A 14,468-nucleotide genomic window follows, 5' to 3' on the forward strand; every position below is an offset into this window, starting at 1 on the left:
AGCAACGGGTTCACTAAGTGTTAATGTAACTCTGAAGCCTCCATAGTTGCGATCAAATTTTTTACCAGTCCAGTTTATTCATATTAATGTACACTGCTCGAATTTTGGTAATTAAGTTATTGATTATGTGTTCTGGTCTTCCAAATACCATTTGAAGAGTTGACATTATTTCCGGCACTAATGCCGGTATCATGAGCCTACTGCTGACATATTCGAGTGACTTACCCTTAAGGGCACGTTGCAATCGTAAAAGATTCTCGTCTTCACTGAAACCGCATAAACGTGTTGAATTGCTGAAACTGCTGTAAAAAAGTGGCCACTCTTCCGGCTTTCCTGTAAATATTGGCAAATCTCGTGGAACGACATGACGCGCATTAATTTGTTCTATCTTCAGCGCCGGTATAACCTTCGATACTGTTTGGGTTTCCACCCTATCAACTGAACCATCCAACTGAACACCACAACCTACGTTTGGTTTGCTGTCATCGTTGTTCATACCAATCTGATTCTTTACCCATTCTAACGTCCTATGTGTCCTTACCTCACTCATGCCTTCACTTTTAACATCATTTTCGTCTACATATTTCAGCATCGTCTACGTTCTTCTCAATGTGTTGCATTTCGGCTTTCCTTTGTTCTTCTAGATACTGCAGTTCGGTTCTCATGCTGTTCCTTGACATGATCGAACCGCCTTTACTTACCAAGTCCTCCTCACTTGGTGCCTTATTTGGAACCCCTTGTGAAACCTGCATTACCTCACGTACCTTATTGCATTTATCGCAACTCCAAGGCAAGTCTGCAATGCTGTCATCCACGCCCACGCATGCAAAATGACTCCATTGATCACATGCGTCGCATTGCACCATTTTTCCTTTTTCCACCTTTTTGCACACGGCACATTTTACAGTCGACTTCTGGCTACCGGATGACATATTTTTCTTTTTATATGTGTTCCAGATTAAAAGGATATTTCCGGATTTCTTTCCAGGCACATCGCCACAATATATTTTTTCTCGATTGCCGCAAGATTCTTATAGATTGCCACAAAAATTTTAAAGTTTGTTGTTGACCAATTTTAACAGCGTAATGTTGTTGTGTATGCTTTAAAATCTTAAAACAAAACTTATTTATTTCTTGTACTTAAAATTAACTATTTTTTACTTACTTTTGGTCGCAACAACCGCCTTGCGCGTTCCGAAACTAAAACCCAAAGCCAAGCATAAATGACAATCAGCTAACATATGAACTGACAGTTTATGTGTGCACTGGGTTGCATTTTCTAATTATAGCTGCACGGTTGCAACGACCAAAGCAAGTTTACAAACATTTTTGTGGAGTGGAGTTCTAACATTACTGACAATAATGATATTCGTATACTGTTGTCTTCATAACAAATACAATTTTTGACTTACCTTTTAATTCAGATCTTGTAATGATTGTAAATACGGTTTTAGTAATTAATAAATAAAATAAAATTTGATTTATTCAACACAATTATTTTCTGAATTTTTTATATATAAACGTGGCTAGATATAAATTTACTTTGTGGCAATAACTCTAAATAATAGTGGCCTAAATAACTTTAAAATAAGGGTATCATTAGGACAGGTGGCCTGTAAAATATTGAATTTTTGCCTAAATGATATTATTTGTAGGGAAAATAATGATACTACTGTAATGCATAAATTTTACGTTAAATTATAGGCCCACAAACTAAACAAATGACCTACAGGGTCAATTGCATATTAAAGACAAATATTTTTTTTTTATATAAACGAATGCCCCTGTAAATTAAAATAAGTTTTGATTAATTTTTTTGCCGCTAATAAAAACTAGTTAAATTTCTTGTAACTATTTTTCTTGTTTGTCTGCATAAAGAAGTGATGCAGTTATTTTTATTGAATTTGATTGCAATGCGTACAACAATAAGAAATTTGTTTGAACAAATTTACGGGACCTTGTTTATTTGAAAATAATTTTTGTTTTTGTCTGTAATGCAAGGAATTTCAAATAAAAGGGCAGCGAAATTGTGAAATCGTTCTATTTGGAATTTCTTTAATTTCAAGGTAAGTCAGTTCTATTAGGGACGATAGTGGGAGCTCAAACTAGTTGGTCCAGACACATGTTGATTCGTTTGGCCATTGCTGACGATCACCATATGAATGGATGAACTAGTTTGGGCGAAGTGATAGTGAATTGCCTTCTGCTTGGCTGATGCTGGCGTAGGGCAATTTAACCAGTTGAGTTACCTTCGGCTTGGCTTATACTGGCGTAGGGTAATTTAACTAGTCTTCCAGACTTCCATTTGGCCATAGCTGATGGAGGAATGGATGACGAGTCACCAACACTGTCAGAAGGCGTGTGGGACTACGAGCGTTTGGCAATTGTTAACGGACGTGGCCAGGCGTAACAGCAGGAAGGGATCCTTGTCTTGCAATAGCTGACAAAGGTACTAATTTAAATTTTTGATTAGGGTTTTTAAAGCTATTTGGAATTTCTTTCATTTCAAGTTACAACGCTTATACGGCGTTTACATTGGCCGAAAATGGCTCATTTTGGTCAAAAATCGAAAATGAGTATCGAATGGCTCATTCTTGCATATAAAATTTCAAGCACAAAATGAGCAATTTTCTCACATTCTGTATGAATGACGTTCGAATGCATTCCACATATGTTCCAAATGCAAAGGAATCTATTGAACATACCCTAAATAAAAGCTCTTCATGGCATTTTGACAGTTTGTAAAAGCTGTTTTGACATATTTTCAAAAAAAGATAAACAAATGTTTAGTAGTTTTATTTCAGTTTGAATTGTTACCATGAGAACGAATGAAATACAACGAATGTAAACACTTTCAAATGAGTCATTCAAAATGAGCCATTTTCGGCCAATGTAAACCCCGTATTACGCTCGTAAGTCTACTGCTTCCCACAACTTTAATATCTCAACGCTTCCAGCGATTGCAACGCGCGCACTACCTACAACAATCAATTTTCAACAATTGCAATAACTTCATAATTTACAACAGTTACAATGCTTACGCTCGTGAGTGTATTGCTTCCCACAACTTTAATATTTCAATGCAACGCGCGCACTACCTACAACAATAAATTTTCAACAATTACAATAACTTCAACATTTACAACAGTTACAACGCTACCCTCGAGAATCTATTGCTTCTCACAACTTTAATGTATGTTTTCTTTTTTTTTTGTTAAATAATAACTGCTGCTATAAACGGAAGTATTATTTTACTTATCTAAATTTCTTATAACGAACCCTGGTATACTCGCTGAGTATACCCCAGTTATAGATTGGGCCGGAAAAGGTCGTTACACCACTCGTTGCACCAGTTGCTTTTAATAATTTGTTTGTAAAATACATTGAATAATTGTTTGGTCTACAGCATGTCTTGAGTCGAGAATCATTGCTTTAATTTATGCAACTTCTGCAAACATTTTGTTGTTGAAGCCGAGATACGTCCTTTGATTTATTGGATCCTACTTGATCCTTTTTTCTTCCAAACTGCAAAACTTCCACTAAAGTTTTTAGTGCAATGGTTAGTTGATGCTGAGTAAGTCCGAGACAAACTCAATAATCCCATAGATTTTTACTGTACTGTGGCATGTTACGAAATTTTTTATTTGGAAAACGCAACTCAAGAGGTTTTGAAAAAATATTTAAGATAAAACATTTTTTATGTAAACTAAAATCATCTACAACTTAAAATATGTAGTAATAAGACCAAAATATTAGAAACCAACACTTAATCTAATACACAACGCTTTTAATCCGCTTTTAATACCAAAAAATAATTAATTATGCGTTTCTCATAAAAAATTAGCAAATACAAAAAAATCAAATGTTGTTCTAAGTTTTAAATATTTAATTGTGAAGATCCAAGAAATAATTCAATTACAAATCAATAATCATTTCATGATACTCAGTGTATAAATATATAAAAGTTTTAAAATTTACTTCCATAATTTCTTAATAGACATGTTCTTCTCTGAACCCTTCTGCATAACTTTAGCGACAGCCATTTTAAAATCTTCTTGAGTAACATGCATACGATGTTCAAGCAGTGCGAACATACCAGTTTCTATACAAACGCCTTTAACTTCTGCACCAGATGTTCCCGATACAAGTTCAGCTATTTTACGCAAATTAATGCAGCGGATTAAATTAATTTTACGCGAATGAATTTTGAGAATATCTAAACGAGTTTCTTCATTTCGTGAGGGAAATTCAATTTGTTTTTATGATAGAATTATCCTTTTTCACAATAGCTTTAAATATTTCGAAAGAATATCCACTTTGGCATAAAAGCTCGCGCTAAATAGTCAAACTGCTAATTTACTGAAATTATTTTATAATTACCTTTGGATTTTCTTCTAAGAATCTCTTTATCAATATCTTACGACGATTATATAATTAAATTAACTCGAAAAAGTGCATAAATAAAAATGCTTCATCAATTTGCTCCGCTATTGTAAAATATGTAAACAAAATACAGAAATCAAAACATAGTCACAGCTGATATAAGCTGTCAAAATGTAACTCGCACACTATTTTGGGCAAAGTAGCTAAATGCGTGCAGTGCAAAAAATACCAAGAAAAGTCCCATTTGGTTTAGCATCAACTTAGCCTAATACGGCGTTTACATTGGCCGAAAATGGCTCATTTTGGTCAAAAATCGAAAATGAGTATCGAATGGCTCATTCTTGCATATAAAATTTCAAGCACAAAATGAGCAATTTTCTCACATTCTGTATGAATGACGTTCGAATGCATTCCACATATGTTCCAAATGCAAAGGAATCTATTGAACATACCCTAAATGAAAGCTCTTCATGGCATTTTGACAGTTTGTAAAAGCTGTTTTGACATATTTACAAAAAAAGATAAACAAATGTTTAGTAGTTTTATTTCAGTTTGAATTGTTACCAACCATGAGCAGCGAAAAATTACTGAAAAAAAAACAAGTTGTGTGGCCGCTCGAGGCGGAAAACATTTTGTGTGAACTTTGGGAGGAAGATATAGAAAACCTCCGTGGCAATAGGAGAAATAGCCACATATATAAAGAATTTCAACAAAAGCTTTCATTGCGTGGAATGGAGGTGTCGGTTAAAGGAATTTCGAATAAAATAAATAACTTGACGAGCAAGTATAGGTAAATTTAATTACGTTTTTTGTATTAATTTAAATTATACATAAAGTATATTATTTATTTATTTACTAGGTTACATAAATTAAATTTTCTATTTATACAATTAAATTTATTAACTAATATGAAACCTAAAATATATTATAGAAAAGAAAAGGCAGCGATGGGCATGTCGGGTGGATCTCCATCTACTTGGCCGCTGTACCATAAGGTACATGCCATATTAGGCAGTTTTAAAATCCACAACGTCGAAACATTGATGGATGAAACGGGACACGAAGATAACGGTATGGTAATTATAATATTTTTCTTGAATTTATAATAAGTAAAGTAATATTGTAGTTTCAAACATTACTCCATTGGCCGAGCCAGCAGTTTTGGAATCAAATGAAGGCACAAGTTTTTATCCATTGTTCGAGTCAGTTGATTTTCTTTATGACGCAGACGCAGCTTCTCCACTGCAGCAACTTAACTCTTCTACAGATACAAATTCCACTGCTGCGGTTGAAACAATATCTTTTGGAGCATCTGCAAAGAGAAGAAAAACAGACAGCATTTTACAGGAGTTACAATTAATGAGGGAGGAAGATAAGAGAAATGAGAGTAACTGGCAGCGTATTGAAGAGCGGCGAAACGATTTGCTGGAGAGATTGGTCAATAACTGTGAAAACTACCAGCAATCTTTATTAGAAGTTTTAAATAAAAAATAATAATAAATAATTATAGTATAGTAAGCATAGCACTGCTAGCATACCGTATTATGTAATATAAATATTTTTATATTAGTATTAAGTATAATAATAAATCATATTAAGTACAGTATAGTAAGTAATATTAATTTAGTAATATTAAGGATAAACAGTAATTAGTAATATTAATAAAAAAAAGATTACCTAAAAATGTAGCAATGGCTGATCTTATATTTTCAGATGTTGGATCGTTGTCAGTTAACAAAGCGGTCCATTCTGGTTGGGGTTTGACGTTATTGGCTTCCCATTCCTTTAATTGATTTTGCCAATTGAGGTTAATTTTGTCACTTCTCTCATTTAAAAAGTTGTGTAGGACACAAGCACTTTTTACAATTAAATTAACATTATCAATGTGGTTGTCTAGTCCCTTTCCAATTCTTCTGAATCTTGCTTTGAGGTGTCCAAAGGCGTTCTCCACAACCCTTCTGCACTTTGAAAGAACATAATTGAAATACTTTTCTGTTGGACTAGCAAACTCACTAAATGGATAGGGTTTCATCAAAATATCAGAAAAGCGGAATGCAGAATCTCCCAACAGTAGTGGAGGCACGCACACGCCATTTATTTCAACACAAAATTCTTTCATCATCGGTTTCATATGATGTTGTTTCAATTTAGATTTCTCAAATATTTGAGAATCGTTACAACGACCAGGGCAACCAATGTTAATATACATAAAGCGACATCTTTAATATAGAAGAAGTTATTTAGTGAAGATATTATTTAGGTTTCAATTTATAAATTTTAAAAGACTACCTATAGTCTACAGCTGCCAGAAGTACTACAGAATACCAACCCTTGTAGTTGTAATAATCAACGGCTTCTGACTTTCGAGGACGCACTTCAATGTGACAACCGTCTGAAACAAAAAATTTACACACTTATTTCCACATTGGATATTGAGTTACCTATAGCACTAATGCATTGTGGAAACCCTAATATATTAAAACCATTGATGCAATCACGAATTGTTGCTTCACTTAAGAGGTACTGGTTTAAATAAATTGGTTGCATTATTTTCCAGACTTCAGTGCAAAATTCTTTAAGGATTATGCATACAGATGATTTGGACACTCCGAAAAGGTTGCCCACAGTTCTGTACTCCGCGGATGAGCCAAGTGCGTACACTGCAATGGCAACTCTCTTCTCTAATGGAATTGGTCTGCGAAAGTTACTGTTTTGTTTTTTCATACTTTTGACCAAATCGCATAACTCTTTAAAAGTGTCCATTGTCATTCTGAAGTTTTCCTTGAAAAACGATGCATCTCTTTTTGGAACTTCTTCTTCCCAAAAAGTACTTAATCGGAGCTAAAAAATAAGTTTTCAGTTTATATTATATATTTTTTACTTTTATGTTATATATTTTACCTTCATCCAACATTTTTTTGGCACAGGTTCTACTTGGGCTACTAGTGCATTCATTAACAATAGCATTTTTATTTTTTTGTTTTTTTTGCTTTCGTTTCGCTTTATTTATACTACTTGTTAATGTGATTACAATAGCTTTTATTGTTTGTAAATAATTTAATTGTTCTGCAATAATCACTTTTTTATGTTGATTGTTTATTTTTGTAAACAAATGTAAATTTAAACAAAATAAATTACTACTTCAAATGTCAAATAAAATTTACATTCACAAATCAGCTGTTGAGAAATGAGAACGAATGATATACAACGAATGTAAACACTTTCAAATGAGTCATTCAAAATGAGCCATTTTCGGCCAATGTAAACGCCGTATAACTCGCACACGTCCTAAGTATTTGAAAAGCATAAAAAATTGAATTTTATACTTACGTGTACTTTATACAACTTACAATGATACTTACTTCACCGTAAAAGTAACTAAACACCATATTTCAAACAAAACACACATAAAAATGTTTGCACTATCGAAGAGAAAATAATGTACTATGGCTCCCAGCGCGTGGTTGATCACACTGCACTATTCCGGAAAACTATTTTTCCCAGCGCGTGGTTAACCACACTGCACTATTCCGAAAAACTATTTTTCAAAAAAAAATATTTAAGTTTGCAGGTTGTTTAGAATTAAGGTTTATACTATTTGTTTAGAATTAAGGTACATAGTATTATGGCCTTTATTTATTTTATCATTTTAATTGTGTCGTAGCCTTTAAGCACGCGCAAAAAGGCGGCGTGTGGCTTGGAGGTTAGTAAAAAAGAAAACGTGAAAGTAAAAAGGTCAGTAAACTAACTGAATAAAAACACAGGTAATATTTTTAATTTATAATAAGACCTTTCTGAAAATTTCATCATAAAATTCCAAGTTTGAACTTGCTTGATACTTAATGGGTTAAAAATAGTGAAAGATTCAAATTCATTACTAACTAGTTGTTCGATTGAGAAACTCCAAGAATATGTAACAGATGAAGATGAGCTAGCAAAAGAGATGGATTGGATGATGAAGAAATCTAGACCCAGTAAAAGACGTAGAGGAGAATCCTCACCAGAGGTATTCATTCAAGCCAAATATATTGAAAAAACTAAGAAGAAAGTAATGTCAGCGATTTGAAGCAACAGGGGTTCAAAGCTTTGAGTGCGAAAAGCAAACTTAAACACAAAACAAAATAACCATTAGACATATTTCTTCTAACTTTTGAACATAACGGATACCTCAACAAAATATTCGCAATAAGACATATTCTGCACTCAATACTAAAAATCGAAGCTGTCAAGTCTCCTAAACTTATATCACAGTGTAAAAGCTGACAGTGGTTTGGTAACACTAAGAATTATTGTAATAGGATATCGCGATGTGTTAAATGCATAGGCAATCACCTTACTATTATTTGCATAAAAGAGGTTAATGAACTGCCAATGGTAATGGTGTTTCGGCTTAGGCTAAGGCCCTATGTACTGCGACTAGTTTGATATATTGTGCACCCTTTTGTATTTAGATATTTAGTATATCGAGGAATCAAACCTGCTCCTTCGCAGGGACTTTTCGAAGGTCTTCATCCTTTAGTTGGTATACACCTAAAATTTTGTTTCTTCTATGGCCTAGTGCATCACATTCGTGATCAGATGTTCCATACACTCTTCCTCATCACAGCAGAATCTGCAAATATTAGTGTCGGATATACCTATTTTGTGTAGGTGTTTGTTACATGCGTGGCCTGTTAGTGCACCAGAGAGTGACTTTAGACTCTTCTTGTTTAAGTTGAGAGCGGTGTTTGCTCTTTTGGCATCAAAATTTAAGAATATTTTGGAATGATATAGGTCGTCTATTCCATTCCAGCATTCATTGATACTTTGTTGGATCCTTTTTTTAGACTCCTGTTTTATGTTCGTTTTATTGAAGCCAAAGAAGGGAGTTGGATCAATAAATGGTTATTTTGTCCCTTTTTTGACATAAAGGTCCGCCTTTTCGTTACCTTCGTGTCCTTCATGTCCAGGTACCCAAATCAGAGAGACCTGTGGGTGGGTGGTAAATTGGTTGAGTGTATTATTTCACTCCATAAGAACTTTTGATGTGAATGTGTAGCTTTTTAGAGCTTTGAGAACTGATTGGCTGTCTGAGAGTATGTTAATTTTAACTCTTTTAAGTCCTTTTTTGGATAAGATCTGCACAGTCTCTATTATAGCATAGAGTTCCGCATGGAAAATTGTGGAGTCAGTGCTTATTGTGATTGATTTGTGTGCTCTGGGTCACACTATTCCTGTTCCAACACCTTGAAGAGTTTTGGATCCATCTGTATACCATTTTTGCGAATCGTCATGTAACCATGTTGGATTGGCATTCCACTCTACTCTTGATGAGAAGATGATCCTATATATCTTGGTGAAATTGAGTACAGGATTTGTGTTGTCAATTGCCTTGGTTATATATGTAACGTTTTCCACAATTTTCCAGCAATTGTGGTCTCTATAACTTGCTTAGTTTAGATATAGTTGTAGTTTGTTTAGTTTTCCCCACCATACCAATGCTCCATATAGTATGATGGGTCTAACCATTTGGGTGTAGCCCCAAATGCCATTTTGGGGCTTGGCCACAGGATTTCTCTAGAAGTTGTTTTGTAGTGCAAGGGTTTTTTTTAGCCTTTATAATTACGGAATTGGGGTGTACTTCCCAAGTGAGTTGTTTACCCAGGGTAATTCCTAAATATTTTACCTATTCCTTTAGGGATACCTCTGTATTGTTTATTGTTAGTAAAAGGATATCAATCGCCCTTTTTCTGGTAAATGGTATAATAGTGATTTTGATAGAATTAATTTATAGTCCTTCTTTCTCATGTTGTATTAAGTGCATCGTGCATTAAGTCCCTGATAGTCCTTTCATGGTTGCCATAACAAGTACTCCCCCTTGCGGGCATCCTTTTACTGCTGTGACTGGTTTTCTTTCAGTTGGTTGTTTTAGGGCTTCTATAGAACATTACGCTCTTACTTAACCCCCTTATTTAAAAAAATATGTGTTTATGATTAGACATTGTATCCTCATCAGAGACTCTCCACTTAGTGATTAAATCAAGTGAGTTATTGGTTATGAGTGAGGTTTATTTAGTTTGTAGTAAAAACTGAGTATCTTACCTCTCGTGTTTGTATCTGTGCTGTCTCATATTGTATTATGCGCGAGTTAAGTGTCCGTTCGACTTATCAAGATAAAAAAATATTTTTATTAGAAGCATTTGCTTCAATTGTTAGCTTTATTCTGAACTTAATTATTTAAAATACAATATTTTATACATTAAAATATGCTTATGTAGCATATGTTTACATAATCAAGAAATAAATTTTAGTTCACATAAATATATGGTTACAATAATTATTATGATAAGAAATAAAATACAAAATATATGATATACGTATATACTCGTAGTGTGTCGCTGCATGTGCTGTGTCTGGGGCAATAACTTGTTATGTAACTGGGGTGTCACATAACTCCTCCCCCCTTAGTGTAGAGCGATGGCCATAGAGATTTTGATGTGGCTGGAGCGATGCTTGGACTGGTGATAATGTATTATATAATTTTCTTTTTCGGCAAGGACCAAATGATGATGATAATTATAATAAAAGAACTTCTGTGATTATATACATGTAAAAGCTTTTTTCGCTGTGTAAATTCTTTCAGTTCTATGATGTTGTCTTCATTTGAATATTGATATTGTTCAAGTCTCTGCAGGGTTAGGATTTCTTTGGTGGAATTTGCTTTAATTATTGAAGATGATGACTGCGCCAGGTATATTTCGTCCCAATATGTTTTGTGGTTATCGTTATAGATTACTCCGTTAACAGCTACCTTGCAGTTCTGATAATGTATGAGACCTGTTCCTTCTATGTTTTGGAAATTATTTCTACAAGAGGTATTAATTATTGTTAGTGGTATATTTATAAAAACTATATAATTTTCCTCTGGTTGGATTATTTTTTCAATATTTCCCATATCATTTGATGAACATTCTGCTGGTTCATTTTGCATTAGTTTGGCTACACAAGTAGATTCTGGTGTGTTTTCTATATAACTGGACACCTTACAGTAGTATATATTTTCAATCTTGGGGCATTTTTCGTCAAAATATTGAATAGTTTCATTGTTATAGGTTATAGTATATGATTTTATTATTATTTGCATTGTTTTATTGATGGGGAATGGGATAATGTGGTAAAATTGGTGTGATGTTGTAGAAAGTGTTGGGATACGGATATTGAATATAATATTTGTGTTATTATAGTAAGCTTGAAGGTTTAGAAGTTCATAAATATGTTCATCAGATTTAATTTCAACTGTCTGCTTTTTGAAATGAATATGGAGTTCATCAAGTTCAGATGGATTGAGAATTTGTTTTGAGATTATATTAAGATTTGCTAGTGTGATCCATTATGTGTGTTATGTCCATTATGTGGTTAGTGAGTAGATCTATGTTATAATTTAATTGGTTTAGATATTGTATTTCGAATAAAATGTCTTCGGTCTGTTTTATTCTATTTGCATTAATGTTCAAAAAGTTTGTTATCTCAAGTTGTTCGTTACTAATGTGGTTTGTCAGATTTTTGAATATTTGTATCATTTACTTATTTAGTATATGTTGTTTTTTTGTAATTGTGGTGAAATTTTCTTCGTTTATATGTATTTGTTTTATTTGTTCATTTAGTTCTATTACGTCGTTTGAGTCCATGTTACCGGTAATGCATTTAATAAGCGATCCCGCACCATTTATTAAGCCTTGTTTTTGTCTTTATATTGGTGTAATTGTTCGTAATTTAGTTCTTAACTCTTTTAATTTGTACTCTGTTATGTCTATCGAGTCCAAGTGTGTTCCATGTTGACGAAAAGTGTCTAAGGTCTTGGAAATACTTTCCACATTAGATGTGTATTCGTTTAAATCTACAATGTGTATTAGGTTATTATAACTTTTAATTATTCTTGCTTCTCCTAGCCGTAAAGGTAAGATTCCCTCATTTTGGTTCAGATCTTTTACTTCAAATAATTGAGCTGAAATGACCGTTATCCTGTAAGATTTCAATATTTCTTAAGTAAATTTGGCTTGCTTTTTTATTCTGGATTTGTGTAATTTACGGTTATTTGTTGTAATAATTGTTATTTTGTTATTTTTCTTAACCTTACGTTTTGAGAATCTCGGTGTTATTTTATTTCTTTGACACTCTTTTCTGTATATGATTCAATTTTCGTCTAAGTCGATAGGCTCTACTCTATTTTCATTAAGTTTTTCTAACCGCTTGTTTGCATCTAGTTCTGGTTTACTTTTAATGGAGGGGTACAGAATTTCCTGAAATTCGTTCAGTTTCGTTATATAATCATGTTCATTGGTATATTTTATATTTTTATTAAATTTGTATGTTCTACCGTAAAACAATTCGTGTGGGGTCAGTTTAGTGGCTGAATGGATTGCATTGTTATAAGTGATTAATGTCTCTGTTAAAACTTCCTCATGATCTAGGTCTAATCTATTTTCTTTTCGTTTTGCTACGATTATTCTGTAAATTTCTGTTAGGGTGGAATGTAATCTTTCTACAGGAGAGTTACTGCTTGTTTGTTGGAAAGAAGTCGTATGTAATTTTATATTATACTGCCTGTAAAAATCTTTGAAAATATTACTCGTAAATTCAGAGCCTTGGTCACAAATTAATTTTTTCGGTATTCCATGTAAACAGAAGTAATGTTTTATGGCTTTTAAGACTGTTATACTGGATTTTGTAGTGAGTGTGTATGCAAAAGCAAATTTTGAGAACTTATCTATGATAGTAAGAATTGGGTTATTATTTATGGTATATATAACGATGTGCACTATGTTAAGCGGTATTGAAGGAATTTCGGGTTCTTGTCACTAACATATTCATATAAGGAAAGTAATATTGTCTTTTTAAGTGAAGTATGGTTTCATTTATACCTCCATGATTATTTTGTTCATGGTATTGTTTGATTATTTTTTCTTGGTTTTCCTCCTGTTGGATATCCTCCACTTTTTCTATACAACGTAAGACTTTGAAGACTTTACTGTGAGCAAAATATTTAGAATATACAGTTTGAACTTTTCTGAATATTTCATCTGAGAAAAATATTGCTACTAGTCTATTGGGTGGAAAATATTTTTTAAATATATCTATTAGGGTTTTTTCACAAAAATTTGGTTTCCTGATTGTTCTTCTCTGTTTATTCTTAAATATTGGTTCTAGCATCATTGGTGATCCAGTTGATGATTGTTGTAACACTATCTGTATATTGAATTCGTTTAACGGTCTTTCAGATATGAAAATGCCGTCGTCCAAATTTTCTTCTGCAGAATGAATGGTTGTACCTTGCGTTCCTTGTATTGATGCCGCATCGTTGACGTTCACCTCTTCGGTTTCCATCGTTTCTTTGTTCTCCAATTTAATTCTACTCAAGGCGTCTGCATTTGTGTTAGCTTTACCTTTTTATACACTATTTCATAGTCGTATTCTTCTAACTTTAGTCTCCACCAGATAGGTTTTGAATTGGGTTCTTTAAGACTCATGAGCCAAGTTAATGGTTTGTGATCTGTAATTATTTTAAATTTCCTCCCAAAAAGATAAGGTCGGAAATATTTGGTTGCCCATATGATGGCAAGTAGTTCTTTTTCTATTGTCGAATAATTACATTCAGAATTGGAAAGTGTACGGCTGGCATAACATATTGGTTTGTCGCTACCAACCATACCTTGAGACAAGATCGCACCTGGAGCAACATTGCTAGCATCTATAGTCAAAAGAAAGGGTTTAGTGAAGTCAGGGTATTGTAAAATAGGATCGTTTATAAGGAGAGTTTTACACATTTCAACAGTTTTGACATACTGTTCTGTGAGTTTTATAACTCTGCCCTTCTTCAGGCATTCTGTCATGGGTTTAATTAGTTTGGCAAAATCATTGATAAATTTCCTATAGTATTCTAGAAGATCTAAGAAAGCTTTTATTTCTTTTTGCGTTTTTGGTATTGGAAAACTTTTCATGGCGGAGATTATGTCCGGATTTGGTTTAATACCCTCCGTTGAAATAATATGTCCTAAAAAACATATTTCCGTTTTTAAAAATTCTGGTTTATCTATTTGTATTTTGAA

The 14,468-nt window shown here is 33.2% G+C and overlaps 1 protein-coding gene across 1 annotated transcript; it reads right to left on the minus strand.

The window, feature by feature from the left end:
• Positions 1 to 3,974: 3,974 nt before the first annotated feature.
• On the minus strand, positions 3,975 to 7,469 carry LOC119665824 (putative nuclease HARBI1). Its single transcript, XM_038075072.1, has 5 exons — positions 7,285 to 7,469; positions 6,825 to 7,224; positions 6,673 to 6,775; positions 6,061 to 6,602; positions 3,975 to 4,153 (listed from the first exon to the last, which is right to left on the minus strand). The coding sequence occupies exons 1-5, from the start codon at positions 7,348 to 7,350 to the stop codon at positions 3,975 to 3,977; spliced, it is 1,290 nt and encodes a 429-aa protein (XP_037931000.1). The 5' UTR covers positions 7,351 to 7,469.
• Positions 7,470 to 14,468: the final 6,999 nt, after the last annotated feature.

The sequence above is a fragment of the Teleopsis dalmanni genome, chromosome 1 (genome assembly GCF_002237135.1).
Source record: "Teleopsis dalmanni isolate 2A chromosome 1, ASM223713v2, whole genome shotgun sequence".
Lineage (NCBI taxonomy): Eukaryota > Metazoa > Arthropoda > Insecta > Diptera > Diopsidae > Teleopsis > Teleopsis dalmanni.